Raw genomic sequence first — 17,234 nt, forward strand, 5'->3', positions numbered from 1 at the left:
ATCTTAAGCTTTATTTTAAATACAAACACAAGAAAGAGCTATTTTAAATATCTTGTACTTTGCAGCACTTGTTGAAGCTACTTTATATAGAAAGACTTGGTCGTTGTACAGAAGGAAGGAAAGCAACTTGCACCACGTTTAATTACTGACATTAGTGGCTGATTTAAAATTAATTTTACTTAACTTAAATTATTTATACTAAAGTAAAATTATATTTACTGACTTGAACTTATTTTTACTAGTTTATTGAGTTTTTTTTTTTTACTTAAATAAAAATAATTTTGCTGAACTGAAATTATTTTTATTGAATCTTTATTGTCTTTCTTCCTTAAAGTTATTGAATTTTACTTAACTGAAATTATTTTTATCGAACTAAATTTATTTTTACTAAAGTAAAATTATAATTATTGACCTGAATTTATTTTTACTAGTTTATTGAGTATTTTTTTTTTTTTAAGATTAATTGAACAAGTCCTTAGTTAAATTTTGATGATATGAATTGTTCCATATACTTTGTATTACCTCCGTTTTTTTTAAATCATTTGTTTTACTATAATTGTAACACTTCATTTTTTGTTATGGACGACTCATTATTATTTTATTATTTTATTATTTACCTTTTTTACTAACCCCACTTATACTATTGGTTTTTTAACAACGCATTTTTTTGTGCAGCTTGCCACACAACAAAACACCTAATAAGCAGGTAACCCTCGTCCGCTTGAGTAACCCCAGACTAAGTAATCCCTGACTGTTTCAGTAACCTCTAACCGGCCGAGTAGCCCATAACCCATCGAATAATCTTTGAAAAGCTAACCTCGCACATTCGAAACTTTGTGTTTATTTTTATTATTTATCTTTTCTATTTACAATTAAATATACTACATTATATACTTTGTATTATAAATTCCCCCTTTATTTGATCTCCATTCCATAATTTCTTTAAAACTATATGCCTATGGACACCCTAATATTACTATATATTATTATAAAATGGAGGATGTATGTATAAATGTTAATGATATCGTATAATATGTATATTGGTTTCTGAAATAGGGTGATATTTTCTATAATATTGACAAAAATGGAAATCACCGTAATAATTTAGGGTTCGTTTGACATCGTTTTTTTTTGTATTTTGTCTTTAAAAAGTATATTATATATGTCACATAATGAATTAAAAATTATTTAGACTTATTAAAATCATAATAAGTTTGAAAACTAACAACAGAAAGTTGGAAATACCTTTTTCTTGTTTCATGTTTTTCGTTTTTAGTTTTCAAAAAAACAAAAAACTGAAACAAAAAATGATGCCATACAAGTCCTTATCTAACTAAAATAAGATCGGATAGGCAAATATAAATATTATATATCTTTCATGTTAAAAATGCAAGTTGTTTATGTAAAAAAAAACTATTATATCCTATATATAAAGTGAAAGGGGGTTTTGGGTGATAAATTTCACTTTCCCAAAATACCCCTCTCAATTTTGTTTTTTTTTTTTTATTAAAAAAAAAATATCACCTAAACAAAAAAAACTACCACCTGAAAAAGAAAAAAAAAATAGAGAATCAAACCTGTTATATTCACACACACGAATTTTCGTGTGTTGCTTAGCTTGTATAAATAAAACAAATTGCATGTTGTTGTATACTTGGATGTAGACAAAGATATCTTTATATGTCGATATATATTTATAATATAAACTACATTTCTACACTAAGCTATTAGCCTAAGTTCCATGCAAGGTATGATTTTAACATATATTATAAAAACTTATTAATTTAATTATTTTCTTTAAAGTATGTAATAAGAAAAAAATATACAGTCATTTAGCTATGTAACAATTGACTCTATCTGTCTAACCCCTTGGAAATACGTATCGACATGGCACAACCTACGACTAAGACATTGCGGTGATTTGTAATTTTTTTTTTTTTTTTTTTTTTTTGAAATAAATTTATCTATTAAGAAAAAGCCATATGACATCTACAATTTTATAAATAAATTTTAAATTAACATATACATAAAAATGAATCAAGTAAAGGTTTCCTTGAATAAATATATCTTGTAACGTGGTACTTGCTCGCGCTCATCACTGAAATTTGCAGCGTTTTCAGAGAGATGGTCTAACGATTGGTTGTAGCCGTAAGGATCAGATGACTTTCATCTAATGTAGTTGAATGTATTTCAAAATTTGACAATCATTGCGATCTTGGAAACATTTTTGCCAACGAAAAGATATTAGGGAAAAAGATTATTACCTTTTTTATAAACCCTAACACAATAAAAAAAAAAAATCCTAAACAAATAAGAAGTTATCTGTTGTCAAAATCTGGTAGGGCCATTCTTATGAAAGCATCCCTAGCTACCGTCCCTAAGTATTACATGCAAGTCATTGCCCTCCCCAAGAAAATTTGTTCTAAAATTGACCAAATTTGTTTTAGGTTCTTCTGGGGCTCCATTTCTAATCTAACAGCAAGAAAACTCCCCTCATTGCCTGGAACAAACTTTGTGGGTTGTGCATAGGGGTGGTTGGGTTTTAGAAACAACCATCTGAACAACATAGCTCTGATGTCCAAACTGTGTTGAAAAATTCACAACTCTGATAATCTGGCCACTACCATTATTAGGGAGAAATACTGTAGAGGGTCTACCCCTAGATCCTTCAAATATGACAACCAAATCTAACAGGACATGGGGAAAGGTTGGCCAATCTATTCTCATTTCACTCAGTGGAGCATTGGGAAAGGGGACCAGTTCTCCCTGTGGATGGACAATTGGGTTGGCATGGGTTCACTCTGGGAGCTCATTGCAGGGCCCCTCCAACTTAGTCAGTGCCAGCAGAAGGTGGAATCCATCATTGGTACTGATGGTTGAGTTCTCTCCAATTTGAGTGACCAAATTCCTCCCCATATTTTCTTAACCATCTCCTCCATACCAATCCTCAACCATGTGGAAGACTTCTCTTTCTGTTCCTTAGGCAAGGGTAATCACTTTGATACATCTTCTGCCTATTTCCATCTTTGGATACAGTCCAACCCTAAACTTAGGCCTAACTTCTTAACTGATGGTATCTGGAATATCAATGTTAAACCTTCCATAAAGTTTTTTCTTTAGTTCTATGCTTGGCAAAGTCTGTCCACTGCTGAAGTGCTCCACTCTAGGAGGATCATCCCCTCTGGCCACTGCCCCTTCTGTACAAATCTTAATGAAGCCTTAGAGCTAATGAAATTTGTTCTGCCATCCCTTGCCCTTAAAATTTCTTTATTATTGGCCCTTTCCACTACCTTTGGTTTCCCAGTAACATAATGACTCAAGTAAGTATATGTTTCTTGACCAGGATTGGAATTATCTATTTGCCCTTATCTGTTGGAAGGTCTGGTTGAGAAGGAACAAATGGGTGTTTAATAAAACCAATTGTAGTCTTGATCAATGGTGGGTTGCTTTAAAATGGATGATACATCTATTTTCATTGGATCAAAAGCTATGCTTTACATACCCCCTACCATTGATGCTGCCATGTGTACTGTTGTGGATGCCTCTTTTTATCCTGTTAAGAAATCTGCAAGGCTAGAATGTGTGTGCAGAAACAGTGAAGGTGTGTGGATTGAAGGAATTGTTACTCATATTGCTATCAGTAGCTCAACCATACCATTCTGCTAGCTCTACAATGGTGCCACAAGAGGAATTAGGGTAACACTACTATCCTCTTAAACTATCAAAGATGTACTAAATACATCAATGGAAATTTCGTCCCTCTGATAAACTGTTACAATTTATCAATATATGTAGGGACTACCTAGCCAAAGGGTCTAAACTAAAACAAGGTGGTGTACGTGTCAAGGAGGAGTATCCAGGAGGCAGACCAGATGGCCAGGGCAGCAATTTGGGTCTTGTAGCTTAGTGCACTAGGGTTTTTAGGCCTGCCTTGTTTCTTTGTAAAGCTACTATGTAAACCCAACCCCCCTAATTTGCATCATACTTACTCGTCTACTAATGTAGTTGCTGTTAATCCTGCTGGGAACTATTTGGATGCTGAGTCACCGTATTGTGACCCCCCATAAGGGGTGTAAACTAATGACACCATCTAATTAAACATTGTAAATTCTATGAAAGAATTATGGACACTACTATAATATATTTTTATTTATCTTACGAGTTTTAAATGATGTAACTTTCTACAATAATACATCAAATAGTCTATATAAAAAAAATCTATTCAAAATCTATTCTCTTTATATAATGCAAGATTTTGTGTCTTTGTATTTTCTTAACTAATGCTTGGTTTGACATTGCTGTAGAATTCTGTTTTTCAAAATCATATGATTTATGTCATGTAATGAATAAAAAAATAGTCAAAGTTTAAATTTATGATAATTTTGAAAACTGGCAACAAAAGTGAAACCAATTTTCCTTATTTTCTACCTTTTGTTTTCAAAAAAAATTAAAAAAAAAATACCAAATAAGCCTTAAGAGTAACTTTTAACTTTTTAAGTTTTGGTACTTGTATGATATATGAATTTTTACATAACAAGTATATATGAAAACTGCATGATATTTCTATTGGTTGCCGCAAAAGTAGGCTAGAATGCTTATCAAAATTTTATGGCTTTATAATGTACAAGTATTATTCTATGGACATGTGAAAATACTAAGTTATTCTAAGTTTGTATTGTTGGTATAATTATGTTAGAAACACTATATCTATTATTATTCTTATTGCTTGATTTTTTTTTAGTATTAATTTAAAATCTTTTTTTTTTAATTTTTAATTTTTTTTTTGGTAAAATTGTATGATTTGATTATATGATTTGATTTTACCAATTTAATTCTACACATCTGTCCAATTTAAGGTAGAATTCCGATTTTATTAACTATGTGTATGAGTTTTATTTGGATACTAAAGTTCCTACCATAAGTGACACCACTGTAAAGCAACATAACCGTAGAGCTTGAAAGGCTAGATAAAGAGAAGTTGAAAAGTAAGAGAATGATAGAGATCTAGATATGTTATGGTTACTTACTCATTTGTTTAATTGTCAAATGCTAATTAATGACTAGCACGCCAATTTTTACGCCAATAATGACAAAGAAGAATGGAAAAACTCTCAAACCGACTTCTGATTTTGAAGAAGCAAGCCGAAGTGAAGTCAAATACATATATTTCAGAGTTGGTTATAACAAGTTTGTAGTTGCACAAGCAAGCTCAATAGTTTGAATAATATGTCTAGATCATTCAATTTGAAAAAACAATTAAGGGCCTGTTCATATTTACTGAACTGAACTGAACTGAACTGAACTGATTGGAGCTGAACTGAACTGAACTGAACTGATTGGAACTGAACTGAACTGAATTGAGCTGAAATGAATATTTTATGTGAGAGGGAAATTAAGAGCTGAACTGAACTGAACTGATTGGAACTGAACTGAACTGAACTGAACTAATTGGAGCTGAACTGAACTGGACTGAACTGAAATTAAGTAAATATGAACAGGCCCTAAGTTGTAGCCATCTTTGACAAGTTGCCACCATTAGAGGAGGGTTCCATAAAAACAAACTCTATGACAATAATAAGTGTTGATAAGGAATCACGTACTATAGCATGATTATATGAAAAAAAACAAAAAACAAAAAAACAAAAAACAAAAAACAAAAAAAAAATAAACAAAAAAATAAACGAAAAAAACAAAAACAAAAACAAAAACAAAAAAACAAAAAAACAAAAAAACAAAAAAACAAAAACAAAAACAAAAAAATTGATCCTACGGATCCGGGTCCAAAACGGGTCCTAAACGGATCTTACATACACATTTCACCTATTTTAAGTAACAAACTAAGTTTTTTTTTTTTTTTTTTTTTTTTTTTTTTTTTTTTTTTTTTTGATTCATATGAGCCACAAGGGCGGGTACAACGGGGGGCGGGGGAAATTCCAGCATATGCTGGGGGCCCGAGGTTATGGGATGGGAGTGCTACCATCAAGCCAACTCCACATCCTTAAGTAACAAACTAAGTGTTTTTAAAAATATGTAACAAACTCCCGTCAAAAAAAAAAATATATGTAACAAACTAAGTTAAAGTAGGAACAAACCGCAGGCTGTATAAGCAATTATACTAAGATTAAGTCATTATAATACATATTAAAATGAAAAAAAAAAAAAACAGTAATAAAAAAATACGAAAAAACAAAACAACATGCGGACTGGATGGTGATCAGTCTGATCACTACCGAATTGTGCGTGAGTCAGTGAGGAACACTAAAGGAGATCAACTAATATTATTGCACATAGTATGGACAATAAACAAACTAAAAGTCTCATTGTAAATGTTGTGGGCTGGGCATATATTTTTTTTAAAAAAAACGGGTAAACGGATCTGGATATGGTTATTTTAGTTAGACCCGTATCCAGATCCGTTTTATAGCATAGGATCCGGATCCGACGGGTCCAAAATTTAAAGATCCATATCCGTGAAAAACGGATATGGATCCACGGATCCGGATCGGATACGGATCCATTGCCATCCCTAGACATGATAATGATAAAATTGATTCCTATCTTTAGCTTAGGGGGTCATTAAAATAAATTTACCACAATCACAGCCAAAATCAAATTAAATTTAATTATAAACCTAGGCCTAAAATAATGAAAATGTATCAAGGTATGTCATTCTAGCCATTCTAATAATAATAAGACTTCTTGGATACAAGCAATGCTCCGAGTCATAATATTAATGTAATAAACTCATGAATCAAATCTTTATTTAGCTTAGTCCACTACTAGAAAACACTCAAATAATGATGGACCGGTTCCGATGGACACATAAATTCGTCGGAAAAGTTGAAATTTCCGACGGATTTTCATTACGTCGAATATTTCCGAATTAAACAATTCCGTCGAAAATTTCTGACGGAATATAAATCCGTCGGAATATATAAGGTTGGAAATTACCATTACCGACGGATAAATATTTCGTTGGAAATTTCTGATAGAATATAATTTTTTTTAAAAAAGAAAAAATAAACACTTTTAAAGAAACCCTAAAACCCTACGCATTTCCGTCGCTTCTATCTCTTTCCCCTTTTACATTTCTCTGTCTTTCCTCTCCTCTCTCCTCTCATTCTCTCTTCTTTTGTGCTCTTTGTTCTCCTTCTCCTCTGTCAATCTTCTTCTCTTCCTCTCTTCTCTTTCATCTTCTCTTTCTCTTCTCCTCTTTCCCCTCTTCAAACCACCTCATATCTCCCACCACCACTGCAAATATCGACATCGACAACGACCCCAACACCGACAACAACATCAACAAAAATTATATTGAAGGATATGATAATGATAAAATTGATTCCTATCTTTAGCTTAGGGAGTCATTAAAATAAATTTACCACAGTCACAACCAAAATAAAAATAAATTTAATTATAAATCTAGGTCTAATAATAATGAAAATGTATCAAGATATGTCATTCTAGCCATTCTTAATAATGATAAGAGAACTACTTCTTGGATACAAGCAATGCTCCGAGTCATATTATTAATGTAATAAACTCATAAATCAAATCTTTATTTATGTTTGATTTTGATTAGATAACATGTTATATAACAATAGCTTAGTCCACTACTAGAAAACACCCATATAACGACGAACTGGTTCTGACGGACACAGAAATCTGCCGAATAGTCCAAATTTCTGACAGATTTTTATTCCGTCGGATATTTCTGAATAAAATAATTCCGTCGAAAATCAATCAGAAATTTCCGACGGAATATAAATCCGTCGGAAAATATGTACATTTTGATGGATTTTTCCGTTAGAAATTACCTTTACCAACGGATAAGTATTCCGTTGAAAATTTCCGACGGAATATAATTTTTTAAAAAAAAAAAGAAAAAAAATAAACAGTGTCAAGGAAAGGACATTTTGTGAAAAACTATCTTATAAAACACTTTTTTTGAGAGAAACTACCTAATAGAAAAAATGTTGTGAGAAACTACCTTATATATAAAAGGATAAATGTTGTAAAAGACTACCTTTGGTTGAAAAATCATCGTTGACTTTTATTTTCTGGCGTTGATCATGTCACGTGCAGAGTCGGAGTATCGCTCCATGTCCATTGACAAGACGATCGATTACTGGATGGTTGGTGTTTCTTGGTGTTTCACCTATTTCATGGAAGACAAAGAGACAAGATATGGTTGCTAAGTATTCTGCAGAGTCGGAGTATCGATCCATGTCTAAGACAACCGATGAGTTAAAATGGTTTAAGGCTCTACTCAAGAGCATGGGAGTTTCACATCCACGTGCGATGCGTTTGTTTTGTGATAGCCAATCTGCATTGTACATTGCTCAAAATCCAGTTTTTCATTAGCGTACTAAACACTACAAGAAATAGGTCATTTTGCGACGGAAACCTTGCAACGGACTACAATTCCGTCGCAAAAAGGGTTAATTTGCGAGGGAATAAATTCCGTCGCAACTTTGCGACGGAAACAAACTTTTGCGACGGAAATTCCGTCGCAAAGTTTGCGACGGAATTTATTCCCTCGCAAAAGTTTGTTTGCGACGGAAATAATCGTCGCAAAACAATATTAAAAAAAAATAAAAAAAAAACATTTTGCGACGGATTCTGCGACGGAAATTCCGTCGCAAAAAGTTTTTAAATTTTTTTAAAAAAAACTGAAGTTTCGCTGAAGGAGAGAGAAAAAGAAAACGAAGAACAGAAAGAGGAAAGCGTAGAGAGAGATAGAGGAAAGCGTAGAGAGAGAAAGAAAATCCGGCCACTTCACCGCCGCTGTCGCCACCGGAACGACCGGAATCCGGCCACTCACACCTACTAACGCCCACCCCCTCCGTTCACTCCCACTCACGCGCACTCACGCCCACCCACGCCACCCCCTCCGTTCAAGCCCACTCACGCCCCTCCGTTCGCCGGCGGTGTGCAGCCACCACACCACCCTCCTTCCGGCAGCCGGATTTCCGCCACAACACCCTCAAATCCCGGTGAGTATTCCACTATCCCCCTTTGTTTTTGTTTTCAATTTAATTTTAATGTAAACCCTAACTTTTTCTAATTATGTTTTTTAATTTAATTTGTAACTAAATTTTATTATTTAATTACTTGTGTTTAGTGTAGTGTAGTTTAATTTATATTGCAATGTTAGAATTAGTTTAATTTTTAAGATATATTGCAATGTTAGAATTAGTTTAATGTATGTTAGTTTAGTTTAAAATATATGTTAGATTAGTTTATAATGTATGTTATTTTAGTTTAAAATATATGTTAGTTAGTTTATAATGTATGTTAGTTTAGTTTAAAATATATGTTAGATTAGTTTAAAATATATGTTAGATTAGTTTAAAATATATGTTAATTTAAAAATACATGTTAGTGTATGTATGTTTATTTGAATGTGGGTAATTGTGTGTTAATTATATGTGTTTCATCACTTGCTTTAAACTTGTTTAAATTAAACAATTATGGTATGTATGTTAATTATATATGTTCACTAAGATTTGAAAGCATTTGCATCTTCTTATTCCTAGATACCCGTTCAAGACATACACATTAGGAGTATGTCTTGAATAGTCCCCGGTTGGGACTGTCCTTTGACGTTTAATCTCACTTTAGGTGGTGAATGTATGCAATGTTTTTGATTCTATGGAATATCTTGGCGTCTCATTTCTCTACAATGTTTTCTGGGTACATATGTTGGTGTGTTTAATTACCTACATCGTGTACTTGGAGAACTGTAGGGATATGCTGTCGGATTTTCTATAGAATTGAAAACTAGGCATACATTCACTAGTGAGATAAGATGTCCAAGGATGGGTTAGGTTGGAGTGGTAAGGACCCCTGGATATATGTCATCTAAAACCTCATGTAGGTTTGATTTTATGAAGAAAAGAACTTAGCTTGATACTTTGCTACTATTGTTTGTGACTGATATGATTATATGCGTGAGTTGTTAATTGAAACTTAATTTTTGCTTTTGGATGCGTATCTTGGTTTAACTGTGATTTAATTTGATGTTATATTCAATTTGATGTTATATTTGTTGTTAATTGAAAAACCTATCATGTGAAATGAATATGATGCAGGTATCAATGGGTAAACGGGGTGATCCGAAGAAGAAATCAAGCAAGAGCAGAGAGTTTCCTTCTTATCACTTGCAGGTTCCTGTTCCGGTTACCATCACCGAGGATGCCACCAGGTTGGGTGACACTCAGGTACCCACCCCTCATTCAGAGGCGGAGCCGAGTACCGTGCACCGTTCGAGTATGGATACGGATGACACTCAGCTTGAGCAACCTAGCTCAACCGGGTCTAACATGCCGGTGTTGGAACCTTCTATGCTCTGGTAAGATTTTAAATGAAAAGGGAAAATTCTGATTTGTTATTCATATAATGCTAATACAAATACCCTTGTTTCATAGGTTTGATAATGACGCTGTAAAGGGGAATGTCACTGATGTAATTCAAGGCTACTACAAAGCTCCTTGGAAGAACTACAGCGAGGTTGAAGGTCCCACCAAGGAACATTGGTTCACCTTGTTCAAGGTATAAGTTTAACTTATAAATAATAGGTGTCATAAATTTAACCAAATGAATATGTAACTAATAGAGTTTTTTGTATATTCAGCAACATTACAGTTGGGCACCTGCTTTGGAGGGGCAAGTGCGTAGGGCGTTTGATACTTATGCTGCAACTCGGTTGCGACAAATGTTCTACAACGTCACTAAAAGGATGGGAGGGAGAAAGCCAGACTGGATCTCAAAAGACATCCACAAGATGATGATGGATATTCCCCAAGTGGATGACGTTTACAAGAAGAGGTCAGCACAGAACAGATTGAACCGACGATCTGGCTCTATGGATAATGAAATAGAACCGACCCATTTTCAAGGTTCCATCTCTGCGGTACAACATGCAAAAAAGCTGGTAAGTTGTTGTATAAAAAATTGAATGTACGTATTTATATGTGCTTAATTACATTTGTATCTAATAATACTGTTCACTTGTTCACATTGCAAGGCGGCAAAGAATCAAGGGAAGCTTCCATCAGCACCTGATCTCTTCTTGCATACACACTTCAAGGAGGTGCCCGGGAAAGGGAAGGTTCCTGCGAACAAAAGAGCGAAGGAAATTGCGGTAATAACTAGTTTTCGCCCATTTTCAAGCCACTTGTTTCCTATATTGCCACTTATGAACTATTTCAAGCCTCGAACTCAAGTAACTATGTTAGGTAGGTGTATTATGGTCAAAATAAGCTCATTTGATAACAAATGTGAGAAATAGGCAAGTTAGAACCAAAAACGCCCCATTTTCGCCCATTTTTTCTAGTTTTAGGACCTAGTGAACCTATATTGCCACTTATAAACAATTTCAAGCCTCAAACTCAAGTAACTATGTTAGTTAGGTGTATTAAGGTCAAAAATAGGTTCATTAGATAACAAATGTGAGAAATAGGCAAGTTAGAACCAAAAACGCCCCATTTTCACCCAATTTTCCTAGTTTTAGGACCTAGTGAACCTATATTGCCACTTATGAACTATTTCAAGCCTCGAACTCAAGTAACTATGTTATTTAGGTGTATTATGGTCAAAAATAAGCTCATTTGATAACAAATGTGAGAAATAGGCAAGTTAGAACCAAAAACGCCCCATTTTCGCCCATTTTTTCTAGTTTTAGGACCTAGTGAACCTATATTGCCACTTATAAACAATTTCAAGCCTCAAACTCAAGTAACTATGTTAGTTAGGTGTATTAAGGTCAAAAATAGGTTCATTAGATAACAAATGTGAGAAATAGACAAGTTAGAACCAAAAACGCCCCATTTTCACCCAATTTTCCTAGTTTTAGGACCTAGTGAACCTATATTGCCACTTATGAACTATATCAATAGGTTCTCATTCTTTATTTTTATTTCTGCATTGTATATCCTTTGTTTGTTACAGGAGGCGTACCAACACAGACAGGAGGAATCAAGAACCCAGGGTTCCCAACTGTCTGAAAATGAAATTTTCTTTGAGGCGGCTGGTGGTCGTAATAAGAAGGGTCGTGTTAGAGGTCTTGGTGTTGGTGCTGACTTGTACTACGGCACATCTAGGGGACGAGGATCGGGTTCTTCCAGCCAATACGTACCGTCGGTCATAACTCAAATGCAGGAAAACTTCCACAAGGAGTTGAATGAGAGGGTGGAAGCAATTGAGAGCCAGATCGATAGCCGTGTGGCGGAACAGCTCGATGCTCGAGTGGAGGCTCGAGTGGCAGAACGGATGGCTGAAATCGAGAGGAAGAACAAGGAGTTCTTAGAGGAGTTAGCCAGTAGATTTACAGGATTGACCACTCCTTTCACTTGTTCTACGATTCAGCCTCAGATTCGAGACCCCAGGAACGACCCGGGTGGTGGTGGTGGTGGTGGTGCAGGCCAAGGACAGCCAGCTTGTGTTTAGTTAGGTGTCATTTTTCGATTTTTGTATATGGATGACATTGTAGTTTAAAAAATTATATCATGTACCGTACTTGGTAGTTACGGCTACGTGTTGTATATATTTGAATTATGTTAGGGCGTGGACTTTTTGACTGAAATTATTTTAAATGCACGTATTTTATTAAACAGGATTGCATGAATACAGGTTCCAGGAAAACAAAACAAAATACAAAAAAATTAAACAGGATTGCAGGAATACAGGTTCCAGGAAAAAAAACAAAATACAAAAAAAAAAAAAATTAAAATTACAATAACTTTGCGACGGAATGTAATTCCGTCGCAAAATTTGTGACGGACTATTCCGTCGCAAAAGAATCCATTTTGCGACGGAAATACATTCCGTCGCAAAATTTGTGACGGAATATTCCGTCGCAAAATGATTCCTCTTGCTACGGAATTTTCGTCGCAAATGTTGTTTTCAGCTACAACTACCTTTCCGTCGCAAAATCCGTCGCAATTCGTTTTGCGGCGGATATTCCGTCACAAAAGGACTGTTTGCTACGAAAGTTCGAGCGACGCCATGCCTGTGACGGAAATCCGTCGCAAAGTCACTTTGCGACGGAATTTTGCCAGTTTGCGACGAATTATTTCCGTCGCAAAACGGCCCTTTTCTTGTTGTGAAACACATTGAGATTGATTGCCATTATGTGCGAGACATGATTCAAGATGGTACGATTCGACCATCTCATGTGAGGACAACCAAGCAGCTTGCCGATATTTTTACCAAGGCTTTGGGGACGCAACAATTTTCGTATGTATTAGCCAAGTTGGGCATTTGTGATTTACATGCTCCAACTTGAGGGGGGGTGTTAACTGTTAAGCCTTATAGTGTATATTAGTTAATGGGCCAATGTGTTAGGCCTTATGTATCTATTTTATGTTGTATATATATACTGGAGAATAGAACAATGCAATACAAGGAAAATACATTCCTAACATTTTATGTAGTAAATTAAAATCTTTGTATCAGATGTCTCCGAAGAGACAAATTAAATTCTTTGTATATAATTATATTTTAGTTGTAAAATCTAATTTATTGTTGAAGTCATGACTCATTTATAATGTTTAAAAATATGACATGTGACACATATTGTTGATATGATGTTTAAATAATACTTAAAAAAAGTAATATATGACATGTACTATTTTATGAGACTGTTCAAACTCAACCTTTTTGGAATTATTTCGGCAGTGATTTGTACTCCTATGTCGTTATTTTTGAGTCGGGATCTTACAAAAATCTCCAGTCATACTAATATAAGTCAAGGCACGCAAGTACGAATATTAGTAATATGAGCCGTATCGTTGAATTAGTCAAGACTACATATGGCTGCGATCTGGTCCAACCCGTCCCTATATTGTCCAATTTAACTTTCTATTCACAATACACTTCGTATATTTCTTACAATTATTGTGGATGAGTGGATGACTTTTCAATGGCAATTGATCTTAACTGCCAATATTCAATAAAGAATCTCAACCATTGGTAGGTTAGATTATACGGTCAAAACTAGGGGTGAGCAAAAATTCCGGGTACCCGGAATTGGAACCGGAACCGGTTAGGAACCGGCGGGTCCGGAACCGAGATTGGACCCGGTGGTTCCAATTCCGGGTAATAAATTAAGGACCCGGTTATAACCAATTCCAATTCCAATTCTCAACTTTTTGGACCCGGAACTGGTTGGATACCCGGTTATCCAATATATCCTAAACTAAATAAATTTTAAATAATAAAAATATGTTAAATGTATCTAATTTGTACAATAAAAAAAGTACTATTAATACCTAATATGAATACAAATAGCTTAATGCATATATAAATATAAGTATTAAATACTAATAAATGATACTAACTAAAATAAGAATTATAATATGTATTATATTTTAACAATTACATACATAAGTGGGTACCCGGAACCGGAACCGGTACCCGGTGGTTCCAATTCCAATTCCTAAAATTTAGGACCCGGTTAAACCAATTCCAATTCCGGTTCCGAATTTTAGGACCCGGTTCCAACCAATTCCAAGTCCGGGTCCTAAAATTTTGAACGGGTACCCGGTTTGCTCACCCCTAGTCAAAACAAATGATTATAATTCCCATGAATTGAAGTAAGCCCTTTTTCAGTTGTTTGGTTTTCGGGTTTATGTAATCTTGGGGATGGATCTTGTAAGTGGTTCATTTCGATTGAGAATTACTATTTGACAACATAAATATACTTAGGACGACATCATTAATGACCTATATACCCCTATACCCATACTACATTACAACACCACCACCCCTTTAATTAGGCAGAATCATGTTGTTTGTTTAAAAAGATATCTAGAAAATATTAATCGGGGAAATTTTAGAAACTTCTGATGTTTGCTGATTGTATGGTGTTTGACTGAAGCTTATTATTTAAAAATTTCTAGATTTAAACTTTTGTGGAGTTGAACAATCCTATTGACATCGCTTCTGCTAGTTCAATCATTGCTAAATATACAATGCAATTTATATACATATGCATGCTTTCATGGCTCCAATTCCTGCATTGTATGTTTTAATTTTAGGCTAGCTTGCCCTCTTAAAGGACATTCTCCTTTTATCAATAAAATCGATCTGTTGGAAGTTCTTGAGTGAAACACAAAGAAAGATGAGAGAAAATGATAGAGAGATTCTCACTTAGATAATTTACCAAAAGCTTTGTGTTGTTTATTTTTTGGAGTGGTTTTGTACTACTTGTTTGAGAAGCGGTAAGTGGGTTATGGGCATCTTATCTTTTGGTGTCCGTTATTCTTTAACGGTTTATTATTATTGGAATATTGTATCTATTACAATATTCATAGTCTATTCAATTGAATTAAGTTGTTGAAAATGCCATTGATAATTTGGGGGTTACGCTTATTCATAGTTGATTATTAATGCCTAGCCATTGCCTCCTTGATTACCCAATTTATTAGTTGGTCAATGGCACATGATACTCCACTTTTTAAGGTTGGCCGTTGCTTTTCATCTCTACATACATGATACATATATTCAAGATTCCTTGGCTTCCACAAGATACACAAAATGCAAAATCAAACTAACATTCTCTTATTCTTTTTAAAAATACTCCTTTGATTTTGGGCAAGTATTCTGAGTTCCAGTGGATTTGTGAATGCACACAAATTCCGCCGCCGTGCTTATCCTAGAGGGCAACCGCTTGACGTCTACTGCACCGGGGTAGCGCGGAATCGTCTTTTAGGTCAGTGGTTTACCACGACGTGGCAATTTTCAGTTTGATCTACGGAACATTGATCAGATAAGTATTTATTGTCTTATTTACTTAATATTCTAAAAGACGATTTTGGCTTCAAATATTATATTCCTTATTTGTTGAATCATCTAATTATCATATAAGGTTTTGGTTTTATTTGGACCATAATTTGTTCATTTGTTGCCTATGTGAGTATTTGACGAGATGAGTTGTATTGAAATAAGAACCATCTTCTTGTTATTAGATATCATGTGTTTATATAGTATTTGTTCTATACTTTCTATCTATAATTTTCTTTGATCTCTAGTTACTAGAGATAATGCTAATAAAGATTGTAGAGAATATTGCTTATACTGTTAAGTTGCATGCTTTTTGATTTAATGTTGCTTTGTAGGCCATTTGTAAATTTGACTACCTAATACATTATATGGACTTATATGTTTATCAGTTTATGGGATTATGGCCACTTCTTTATTTTATTGTTAATTGATTGTCTTAACATGTTTGAGTGGTTGATTTATGTTGTGTAGAAGAATATAGCTTTGAGTCTACTTTGTTTAAAAAAATGATTGGCTTGGTTAAAGCTTTCTTTGGTTATTATCCTTTTACACATCAACACACATACATGTTAGTAATGGTCGATGATAAGCCTATTATTGATCTGTGTGACTGATTGAGGCTTAGTAGTGCTTTCATATTAAGTATTTGTAACATCTAATTGGATTATGCTTTTGGGTTAATCTTTAATTGATTTGTGATAGTTGAGATATGCTTACATTGGATGTATTAGAACCTCAAGAGTCTGCCTTATTAGTCTGCTTTATTTGAGATACACACAGTCATGATAGTTACCAATTATCATGTGATTCATGGTAGTACTTCTAATCTCAATGTCAATGTCAATGTCACTCTTGCAAATCGATCAAATTACAAGGCTAAAGTTGTTTGACTTTTTTGTTGGTTAGAAAGTCATCTTTATTGGGAACCAATTATATTGTTGTTATAGCTTAAATTGACGGAGTGTTATAATGTCTCCTAAATCTCATTGTTTTGTGGATTGAATTTAGTCCTTGGAGATTAACTCTATTGATTTAAATATCTATTTAGTAGGATGCATTGAGCAATGTTCTTAAACATATTTTTGAGATGCATATATGTACTCCGAGTACCAATTTTATCATGATTCGTGTATGTGTTGAGCATGGAGTTAAGATGTATTATGTCAATTTCTTGAATCCGTGATATACAATACTCGTATTGAGAAGCTTTGTTCATGACTCAATTGATTTCATTACTTTATTTTCGGTATTTCATTAGCATGTGTAGAATTTATAATTCTTAAACTTGTTGATTTTTGTGAAGGGAAATTATGTGATATATGTTTTTCCTTAAGGACATTATATGACTTTCTCTTTAAAAAAATTTCAAATAAAGTTTTTTGGGAATTAGACTATAGTTTCTCCATTATGATGGTTTGTTTTTACCGTCTATGACATAGTTATGAATTTTT

At 34.0% G+C, this 17,234-nt stretch overlaps 1 protein-coding gene across 1 annotated transcript; it reads left to right on the top strand.

Moving 5' to 3' along the window:
- The first annotated feature begins 8,862 nt into the window (after positions 1-8,862).
- LOC145612229 (uncharacterized) lies at positions 8,863-12,462 on the top strand. Its single transcript, XM_081667607.1, has 6 exons — positions 8,863-8,993; positions 10,092-10,351; positions 10,428-10,551; positions 10,634-10,933; positions 11,027-11,143; positions 11,950-12,462. The coding sequence occupies exons 2-6, from the start codon at positions 10,098-10,100 to the stop codon at positions 12,445-12,447; spliced, it is 1,293 nt and encodes a 430-aa protein (XP_081523733.1). The 5' UTR covers positions 8,863-8,993; positions 10,092-10,097; the 3' UTR covers positions 12,448-12,462.
- Positions 12,463-17,234: the final 4,772 nt, after the last annotated feature.

Source organism: Chenopodium album, chromosome 24, assembly GCF_948465745.1.
Source record: "Chenopodium album chromosome 24, dcCheAlbu1.1, whole genome shotgun sequence".
Taxonomy (NCBI): Eukaryota; Viridiplantae; Streptophyta; class Magnoliopsida; order Caryophyllales; family Amaranthaceae; genus Chenopodium; species Chenopodium album.

Coding starts and splice junctions, on each gene's coding strand:
- LOC145612229 (XM_081667607.1), top strand. CDS start 10,098: ATGGGTAAACGGGGTGATCCGAAGAAGAAATCAAGCAAGAGCAGAGAG. Junction 10,352..10,427: donor TTGGAACCTTCTATGCTCTG/GTAAGATTTTAA, acceptor CTTGTTTCATAG/GTTTGATAATGACGCTGTAA. Junction 10,934..11,026: donor TACAACATGCAAAAAAGCTG/GTAAGTTGTTGT, acceptor TCACATTGCAAG/GCGGCAAAGAATCAAGGGAA.